Genomic DNA, 10,702 nt, shown 5'->3' on the forward strand with positions numbered 1-10,702 from the left:
ATAAGAGTCCCGCCAAATATAAGTATCACCACTTACTACTGTATTTTAACTAGAGTATGAGTAATTACATTTCAATCTCTTAGAGTATGCTGAATTTTAAACAAATTTTCTCCCATTTACATTTCGCTGGATATCAGCAATGATCCAACAAATTTTAGTTTTGCTGCTTTTAAGAAAATTCCCAAGTTGAAATCACAGCTACAGTAAAAGAAGGAAGAAGCAGCAACAAAATTTGACCTTGATAAACATAATTATGAATCTAAAAGGATTGTGTTGTCATTTTAGGAGGCACCAACTTGTGGCATAAAAGCCTTTCACTCCATTAACCAGAGAGAAATTATTACAAACTACTGATTAATGCCACATTGAGAGGCAATAATAAAAACATATTACGGCAGCTGAAATTACTAAATTACCCAGTGCCTTCATTCATAGCTAATGCATTTGAAAAATGAATTCTATCTTTTTCCTCCCAATACGAAACTTGATTTTATGTTTTCAATTTCGTAAAACTAATTTAAAAAAAAAAACGAGTCATACTAAACACATTTTTCTTATTTTCCGTTTTTAAATATTATTTTATTTTTGAAAAAAGAGAGATTTGAAAATCTTTTTGCAAACGATACCACTAAACATATAAATAAAAATAAAAATTAATGAATATGCCCGACATGCTTTGCGGCTCCTTGCAGGGAGAGAGGAAAACTCTAGATGTCACAACATATTTTTTCTAAATACAAAAAATTGATGAAGTTTTAATAGATCAGTTAAGTTACAAAATCTCTCAAATGCAAGGGTTAGTTTTTGTTGGGCCATTATGTGATTCTCTGCCCATTCCACTTTGGTAGCATTTATAAAAGATAGAAAAACTAATGGGCTCTAAAAATTTGATCAAGTTGGGTCTTACCTCATTCATAATCAAGACATATATTCATGGTAAAATCAAACGTCCTTTTTATTCTACTGACACTTTCTTTTTGGTTGATAAAATAATGTCCAGGAGGTTACAAATAAATGAATAAGTTACAAGATAAAAGCTTTGCATCTATGTTTTGATATGCGTGCTTTATTGTGATTTTAAAGTATATTGGCTCCAAGACATTGCAGGATTACAATTTACAAGTAGGATCAGATGTGAGGCTCCTCAGCCAAATTGAGTCGCTTGCAATTGGCTTATCATCATCATTCCTGTGCCACGTCCACTGTGCATGGGTTGCATTCACCACCTCCAGTTGCCCATGCCCAAAGCTCGCCTCTCTGAATACTGATATTGCAGGTTGCGGATTCATAAATCTGAGTAACACAAGAGACGACGCCAAAAAAAATAAAAATAAAAATTACTTGATAGTTCCAACATCCGCATAATTAAAATACAAAATTAATTTGTTCAGTGAAAATAAATTTATTACCTACTCGCAAGGCCTTCGCGGTTACCACCATCCCCGATGGTTATATGCACCGGGCCACAATTGTCAGGTTTGCCATTGGAAACACGAGTCTGACACAGTTATAGAGCAAAATTAAAATATATATATCAGGAAATTAAAGAGAAAAAAAAAATGAAAATGATGAATGTAGCTGATGGTGAAGAAGGAAAATTGATTAAGCTTACAAAGCGCTCATACGCATGAACATGCCCAGCAAAAACAACACCAACACGAGCCTGGTGAATTAACCCTTCCATGGCTTTTCTCATGCCCTCGGATTCAACCTCACCCTGATGAGCAGTATTCGTATTATACCACGGAGCATGAATAAGCACCACTATCCATGGAGTTTTTCCTCTGTCAACTTTGTTCAAATCAGCCTCTAGCCATTTATACTGATCCGAATTCTGATCAAAATCAGTGTAAGATCCCAACATGACAACATGAACACCTGCAGCGTCGAATGAATAGTAGAGATTTGAATTGGAACCACTCTCTTCAAACGGCATGCGCCATCTTGCATTATAGGACGTAAATTTAGTGCTATGGATGATGGGAAGCTTCTCTATCTCGTGGTTTCCTTGTGTCACCATCCACGGCCTTTGGCTAGCCAATGGCTCGACCATGCGGCCGAATGAGTCCCAAAGAGGTTGATCAAGATCCGCATATGATAGGTCCCCTGGCAGTAACAACATATCGTAGTTTGATTTTGCTACGTGCTGCAACGTTGAGTTCGTCCAGCCGGTCTGTCCAAGATCGCCTGCCGTTTTGCAATATGCACAAATCAGTAGAACCATACAACATACAACTTCAAAAATGTGCACATGTTATATATTCATTGGCGGGTTGTATAGAAGATTCAAGCATGCATACATACATACATACCCACAATTGCAAACTTGATTGGAAGCTGAGCAGGCGGGGTTTTGAAACTGCGTTCTTGGGCCGAGTCTGGGCCGCATCGATAGTAGTAAACTGTGTTAGGCTTCAATGGGCCAACGACCACATCATGAATTTCACCGGACTTGTACAGCACATAATGATATGAAGATGTTGTTCCATCAGCAGAATTGTCATAAACACCAGGAGACGTGCCGTATTTTACCGTTGCTGGAGATGAATTTTCTGTAATCCATGATATTCTCATTTTGTCTTGGCCAACTAGTGATATATGCACCTGCAACAGTACAATGTCACGATGTCTAGTGTGTTAAAGTTTCAACCATTTTGCTATCTTGGACTTTATGGGCCATTAGAAAGGCCCAGCCCACTTTATCTAACCCAACTCCGATAAAAACTACAGAATAATTATATTGGTGTTGACTCTGACTAATGTAAGAGCATCTCCAAAAGACTCTTCAAATAAGATTTTACTTCTTATTTGAAGAGTCATATCAATATTAAACAATCCAAAAGACACGTTAATTTAGATTCTTCAAATAAGATTTGTTTCTCACTCTTCAATATTGCCGAGTGAGTTTCTCTCTCTTTTATTAATATTTTATTATTATTTATTAAAAAGATAAGATTGCAATAATTATTATTTATGTTTCTTTTAAAAAATATAAATACAATTCAATTGATAGTGGGAAAGATTTGATTAAAATAATATTAATTTATTCTTATTTGGTGAGTCTTTTGGAGAAGATTATATTTTTCTATACACTTATTTGCCACATCAATAAGTAAATTAAAATTTAAAAAATAAAATTTAAAGACCCTTTTAGAGATGCTTTAAGGGTGTTGGCGTGTGGGCACTCTCAAATATCCAATGTTTGTAAAGTTGACAAATGTGAAATGACAACCCAAAATCCACTTAGCGTTCACCATTCAGGTTAGGCTTTTTTAGGCTTCCGCCAGTTGTCATATTCTCTCCACAGTAATCAAATGACACAGAATCAAATTTCCCGGAACAGTTGTGATGCAGCTAGAAATATAGATAAATAAATAAATAAATAAATAAATAAAATTTTGGTTTTATTTTCTTAATTATATTTCAAAATACAGATTACTATTTTTTTTTTTCTTATAAAGAAAAATGCTTACTGGTTATCCCGTGGTTCTTTCTTGCCAAACCAGTAGAGTATGCTAGACAAAATTCGCATGTTTGACTTTAGCGTCATTGATTGCTTAACGCATTGTTCATATTGATAACACTATCAGTTTAAAGAAATTAATCACCCAAAAAAAGTGATCAATTGGTTGGTTCTTTTCAACTAAATTGGTGAGTGAAAAAGGTTGAAATTTCTTTCTTTTTGGTCATCTAACCAACTTCTAGACCTAATGAGGCACACCATCCATGCAACTGCGACCTTAAATATGGCACTAATAATCATAGTCTCAAACAAATTAAGATGACGTCACTATATTTAAATGAGAGAGCATAATAAAAAAAGGGAGAGCAAATGTTATATTGCTACTATTATTTTGCATTACCTTATATTTCTTTAAATGTGTTTTCTCCATTCTCAAATAAAGTGAGAAATATATATCTAAAATTTTATTCATATACTACCATTAAAAACATATAATAAAAATACACGAGAGATCTAATTAAAAGATAATCTTTCAAACACCAGAGACTCCATCTTTTAAATTAAATATATAAAAAAAAGGGTATACAGATACATAGATAATAAATTTTAAAACATTCTCAGAGAATGAGAAGCAATTAATCTATAATCATCTTCAAGTTGAAATAAATTAAATTAATCTCTTATATTTCGGAATCTATTAAATAGTTGAATCCAAATTAATATAGGCTCTAAAAATAACCCCGGGGGGGGGGGGGGGGGGGGTGGAGAGAATCAATGCTGTCTTATGAGCCAGAGAATGAATTGATGAAGCCGAAAAGATCATAGAGAGAGATTTATTACCTGCTGAGGCGAAGCGGAATCCTCATCTTTATGATGAAAAAAAAGAGTCTGACGCGGCGGTGGACGAACATATATCGAAACGACGCCGCTAAATAATGAGGCCTCAAACGCAAATACCAATATTGCTAACACCAAATGACGAAAACCTTCATGAGCAGCCATGGGCGTACGCAGATGACTGATGAAATCTATAATGAATGAAACGACGACGGAGAGGGAGATTCTAAAAAGTTCTCTAAACGGAATTGCTTCTTTAATTCATAGTATGGGATACGAGATGATAATACTTTGTTTAATAAGGATCGTGGGTTTAGGATATTGACGGTGTAGCCTGCAGACTGCACACATATGGTTAGTTGGCAAGTGGGAGCATAGCCGGAGGACACGTGTAATCAGAGAATATTCGTGGCATCTAATTTCTGAGGTGGAATTTCGTTTATTATTATTATTATTATTTTGTTATATTGCTGTTGTCCAAGGCCAAAAGAGTTCGTCGTGGTTACGATGTTTGTTGACTTTTAGTAATGTTGCATTGCGGCCACGGCTACACTTTACAGTGACCCCTTTGTTTGTGTTCGACGGTTTGTATGTATTCATGCATGCATGATTGTTATTCTGTGCTTATAATTAGAATCCTTATTTAATAATAGATCTTTTAAAATTTTAAATTATTAATTAAATATAAATAATAATAAAATATAAACGAATCTTTAATTTAATATAAATATTAAAATAAAAAATTATTTTATAAAATACAATCTATGTGTTTTCCCTTAATACAATATAATGCAATACGCTACGACGTACTAAATGCACACTGTATCTTCTAAGAATATGGGAAATAAGAGATTTGATTTTACCCAAATGAATCGGTAAATAAACACAACATGCATCAAGTGCCGCTGACGTTTTATCATTACTTTTTTTTTTTTTTTGTTCGGTGGATTGTCTCTTGTCCATTTGCCTCTCTTACGTCCATAAATCCAATTTGAATACGAAAAGGAAATCATGTCATTGATGTAATTCAACGAGAACAAGGAACGATGAGGTTCTTATTAGTTAATTGTTAGGTAAACTTTTTTAAAACTTATAACTATGTCCTTTGTTAGTTGTTCCGAGTCAACTAATCGGATATAAGCCAGACATCCAACCCCACGTATACTTGCTTCAGACCAAAATTAAATGTTATTTTAAACTCAAAACATTTGAAATTGAATTTGTTGATTTAATATGGAGAAATAATTAAAACACGATGCCTTATTTCTCGAGACAATTGACTTATACGTGCTACTATTATTTAATTTGTTCCTCAGCAGTCCTTATCGCTGTTGAAAGAAAATTAATTGTTACACTGTAATTTCATCGCATTGTAGATTCTTAGGATCTTCTGGTTAAGAAAATTAATTTTTTTTTTTAAAGAAAAAAAAAATCACTGAAATTACATAATTGTGGTTTCTTGTGAATTTCGATTTCTTTCATGTGTTTGCCTGGCGATAAGAGGTGTTACGTGTGACCAAGGTGCCTCATGGAATGTGAAACATTATTAAAATTTTAAAACTGAAGAGACTCATGAGTCATGATTTTAGTCTCCGAGAAAGAAGGAAGCCTTTAGATTTTCGGAACACGGTTGCCTTTGCTAAGACAAGAGCCGCCGTATTAAAATTTAACTAATTTATAAGGCAGCTGTTATATGTATCTTAAAAACAATTTCTCATTATCTCTTAATTTTTTAACAAGTAATGACTGGATCCTGGAAAAAAAAAATTTGATTATAAATTATCTGTAACTTAACAAGACACGATTAGTTAATTTATTGTCAGTCCACCAGTTTGATAAACGAAGATAGGTATCTCTATATACTCCTGAATAAGTTTGCTATATTTTATTGTTTTTTTTTTTTTTTCCAACCGTTTATCTTTAGTTTCTTGTGGCCACTAATATACGGAACTGCAGATAAGTGAAGCAAAAAGCTGACCTCGTTTAGCTAGCTCAAAATTAAGAATTGATATTTTTCCAGTTCTGAGAGGGCGGGCCAGATACTCTCTGCTGAGTGTTTCATTTCTGTAAGCATACAGCTAAATTTAACTAATAAATATTCTAATAATGCACTTATTACTTCATGCCAATGCAACTAATAATTTGCAAATTTTCAAACTCTCTAAACCCATTCTTATATCCCTCCACAGCTTCATCAAATTCCAATCGCAAGAAAAAAGAATGGCAAAATTATGGTCACCAGCAGCATTTCGTGTTCTCTTAACAATTTGCTGTGTCCCTCAAATAATGCCTCATTCTCATGTATCAGCCGAAGAATATTACATCCGCCAACCGCCTCGCAGTGTCATTCAAACTCCCAACAAACGATCTGAATCCGATCCTCAACAGGTAAATACATATAACAAGAAGAAAACATTCACGCCCATTATAATTAGTTCTTTAATTTTCACTTTGTTCAACAACCTTTTACTTCTCTTTTTAGGTCCATATTTCATTGGCGGCGAAAGATTATATTAGAGTTTCTTGGATAACGGATGACAAGGAAGCAGAATCAGTGGTGGAGTATGGAAAATTACCAGGGAGATATAACACAGTGGCTACCGGAGAACATACCTCGTATCAATTCTTCTTTTATAAATCCGGCAAGATCCACCACGTTAAAATTGGACCTCTTGAACCAGCCACTACTTATTATTACCGATGCGGCGGTCGTGGGCCCGAGTTTTCATTCAAGATGCCTCCGGCAAATTTTCCCATAGAATTCGCTATCGTTGGTAGGTGAGATAATTTATTTATGTAAGAAACTGTAGATATTGCTAGGAATAAGCACAGCCATAAAAAATAGGCATGCATAAAAATAAAATAAAAAAGACAGTATTTCTTCATATGCTGGTAAATTTAATGTGTCCCATTTGGGTATTTGTTTAATTATGGCAAATTATGAAATAAATTGATACGTGAATGAATAAAAGTGAGTTTCAGTTACTTGAGAAATTTTAGAATACCTTTGATGTATTACAACTAATTAATGCATGCATGACATGTGTAATTGAATTTAATATAATCATTACTTACATGATGGTTTTTCAAAATAAATACACACATGTCATAATATTATTTGTTTGCTGTATGACTGACATAATACTTTAGATGTATTATATAATTTCTCCAATTACGTTGTTAGAAGATGTTGGAGTTTGCAAGATGACAACAATTAAAATAGACTTGCTTTTCTGGAGTTAGGTGATTTTGATGCTAATAAAACATGCTTTTGATTTAATTTTTAGGTTGGTGACGGTTTTTCGGTTAGTGCTTCGAGAATAAGCAAGAACACTAAAATGGAAAAGTTAGAAGAGTGTACACTTCTTACTATTATCACATAAAATCTGTGTTATTCAGTTGGTTAAAAATTTATAATATTTTTCTAGGATATATCCTACTTTCACCTAACTGTCATTAATTCTCAGTAAAGACAAAGAATCCTTTAGTCTTTTTTTTTTTTTTTAATTTAAATACCTATTTAATTTTTATATTATAAAAACTATCTCAAAACACCCTTACAGCTTTTACGTTTAAAATTAAAATTTACAGATTTCTTTGAATATTTTACGTGTTAACCGTCCTTAAGTTTTTTTTCTCATTTTGATCCGTGTTGATGAAATTTTCATGAAAATCTAAGATGTATCTCCTTCAGCTAGCTAGACGTGAGAAGCTTTTGTGTCTACAGGAGACCTTGGACAAACGGAATGGACAAACTCAACGCTCGACCATGTTGGCAGCAAAGACTACGACGTATTTCTATTACCAGGCGATTTGTCGTACGCAGACTTTCAGCAGCCGCTTTGGGACTCCTTCGGGCGGCTGGTTGAGCCCTACGCCAGCAGCCGCCCTTGGATGGTGACGGAGGGTAACCACGAGATCGAGTCGATCCCCATCATCCTCCCCCACGCCTTCAAGGCCTACAACGCACGCTGGCTCATGCCATACGAAGAGAGCGGATCCTCTTCGAATCTGTATTACTCGTTTGATATTGCTGGCGCTCACATTATAATGCTGGGATCTTATACCGATTTTGATGAGGATTCGGCTCAGTATAAATGGCTCAAAGCTGACTTGGCTAAGATTAATAGGAAGAAGACTCCTTGGATATTTGTTCTCCTGCATGCTCCGTGGTATAATACTAATACTGCTCATCAAGGGGAAGGTGAAAGCATGAGAAACTCCATGGAAGAGTTGTTGTATAATGCACGAGTCGACGTCGTTTTTGCTGGCCATGTTCACGCTTATGAACGATTCGTAAGTCGTTATATATATATATATATATCCCCCTTCATTAATTTATGCATAAACATCATAGTGATCATGTGCCTCATTCGGGTCACAAGATTTTTAATTTTGGATTTAACTACAGACTAGGATTTACGACAACAAGGCTGATCCATGTGGTCCGATCTACATAACAATTGGTGATGGAGGGAACAGAGAAGGACTTGCATTAGAGTGAGTAAAGAATTTCATTATATGTTAATGTGCAGTAATTATACCTTTGTTTAATGATTCTTTCATGGGAAATTAACAGTACTTTAGTCCATTCAAGATACTCTTTTTACCACTTACGCTCTTTTTTTTATAAATTTTCGCCGTGTCTTTAATTAACAGGTAAAATAGATTATTAATTGTTGAAGGGTATAGGTGTAAGATTTAACATAGAAAATATGTTTTTGACTGTGTTGTTTTGTTTGGGAAATTAATATACGTGACTATGTGAAGGTTTAAGGAGCCCAAATCCCCTCTTTCGATTTTTCAAGAGTCAAGTTTTGGACATGCACGGTTGAAGATTTTGGACGAAACAAGAGCTCACTGGTCGTGGTATCGCAACAATGATTCGGATGCAGTTATTGCTGATGAATTCTGGTTAGAAAGTTTAAGCACGTCAAAGCAATGTTGGGGAATAACAGATGGCCAAGAATCATCATCATCATCATCAGTCACTAAAGACGAACTATGATCTTTTGAAATTCGGAGATTTAATTGAAGATTTGTTGTATATAGCTAGATAGGCGAGCTGGCTATACGTACACGTTCTTTGATTGCTTTCCTTTCTTAAATTATCTTTTGCGAAAAAGGTTTTCGCAACTTTCGTGAAAACCCTTTTAGACATATCGAAATATGTACCTTGTTGTAATTCGAAGGGTGTTTAATGTTTGTAGATTGCTATTGTGAAACTGTAGTTTGTTTAGGCTAAGGTTAATTTGTTCGTAAACTCTTTGTTAGTGCAGCAATCAAAGCACGCACGTTTGTGGAAAAAAAATATATTTAAATATTAATATATTTCACCCATCTAGTGCGAAATCACATATGTTATGATGCACGACGTTATGTGCTGATAACTCTTCAGAAACATTTACGAAAATATTTCTAAATAAAATGTGTCTTTTTAGATTTCGAAAGAATTTTTTAATGTTTTATTTTTACAAATACTTGAGTGAGATATATAAATTGAACGAGTCCAATTATAGAATTTTTTTCATATGATGATTTGTCTGTGATACACATTAATTTTTTTTTTGTTTTCTTATAATGTTTTATTTATTCAAAGATGTGACATTGTATGTGTTATCCATTGAGTGTGTTATAAAAATAATAGGATAATAATTAATAATAGGATCAACAAATATCATGCAGATTGCATTAAAATGAATGGTGATACATTTGTAAGTAAGCATATATAGCCTTATTATAAATCAATTTATAAGTAATCATACTGATGTACAAAGAGGAAAACTGATGCATCCGAGATCTTTTCAAAGGACACAAAATGTGCACACAATATGACTAAAACTCAGATCTCCACCAACACTTCCAAAGTCTTTTACATCACCCTCTGCCATGTTAGTAGGCCATACAAACTGATACCATGATAAATATCTTGCATGGATCAATCTATATCATCATATATTGCTCTTTAGTGGTAGACAAGTAGATCGGTGTTCAACTTTTTTTTTTTTTTTTTTGTCTTGCATAAAAGAGATGTCGCATTTAAACTCCAGTCTGTAACAGAGATCATTTATCTTCATATACCCACTGCAATCACTAGAAGTTGTAGAAATTTGTAACTAAAAAATGTTCATTATAAGTTCTTTCATAATATCTACAGTATTTGCACACTAACGATCCCAAATTTGAACTGGAATTTGGGGTGACAATTTTTCCCGCAAATAAACAATTATCCATCTATAAAAATTCGTTCAGAAAGAATAATTTTACAGGTGATAGGTAACTTTGGTAATATATAACAAAACCCACTGCAAATAGCAAGCGAGTTTGGTAAAGAGGAAAATCCAGTGGATAACTGGGGGTATCCACTAACTAGCATTATTTTTTTATCTTTTAAATTATTTA

General features: G+C 33.9%; 2 protein-coding genes across 2 annotated transcripts; one reads left to right on the plus strand and one right to left on the minus strand.

Moving 5' to 3' along the window:
• Positions 1-930: 930 nt before the first annotated feature.
• Positions 931-4,589, minus strand: LOC102630359 (probable purple acid phosphatase 20). Its single transcript, XM_006481733.4, has 5 exons — positions 4,304-4,589; positions 2,313-2,604; positions 1,613-2,187; positions 1,410-1,498; positions 931-1,293 (listed from the first exon to the last, which is right to left on the minus strand). Exons 1-5 carry the CDS (start codon positions 4,463-4,465, stop codon positions 1,110-1,112), a joined length of 1,302 nt encoding a protein of 433 aa, XP_006481796.1. The 5' UTR covers positions 4,466-4,589; the 3' UTR covers positions 931-1,109.
• A 1,817-nt stretch (positions 4,590-6,406) lies between these two features.
• LOC102630671 (purple acid phosphatase 22-like) lies at positions 6,407-9,644 on the plus strand. The gene is made up of 5 exons (XM_006481734.4): positions 6,407-6,688; positions 6,783-7,074; positions 8,028-8,596; positions 8,712-8,800; positions 9,071-9,644. The coding sequence occupies exons 1-5, from the start codon at positions 6,407-6,409 to the stop codon at positions 9,306-9,308; spliced, it is 1,470 nt and encodes a 489-aa protein (XP_006481797.1). The 3' UTR covers positions 9,309-9,644.
• Positions 9,645-10,702: the final 1,058 nt, after the last annotated feature.

Source organism: Citrus sinensis, chromosome 6 (assembly GCF_022201045.2).
Source record: "Citrus sinensis cultivar Valencia sweet orange chromosome 6, DVS_A1.0, whole genome shotgun sequence".
Classification (NCBI taxonomy): Eukaryota; Viridiplantae; Streptophyta; class Magnoliopsida; order Sapindales; family Rutaceae; genus Citrus; species Citrus sinensis.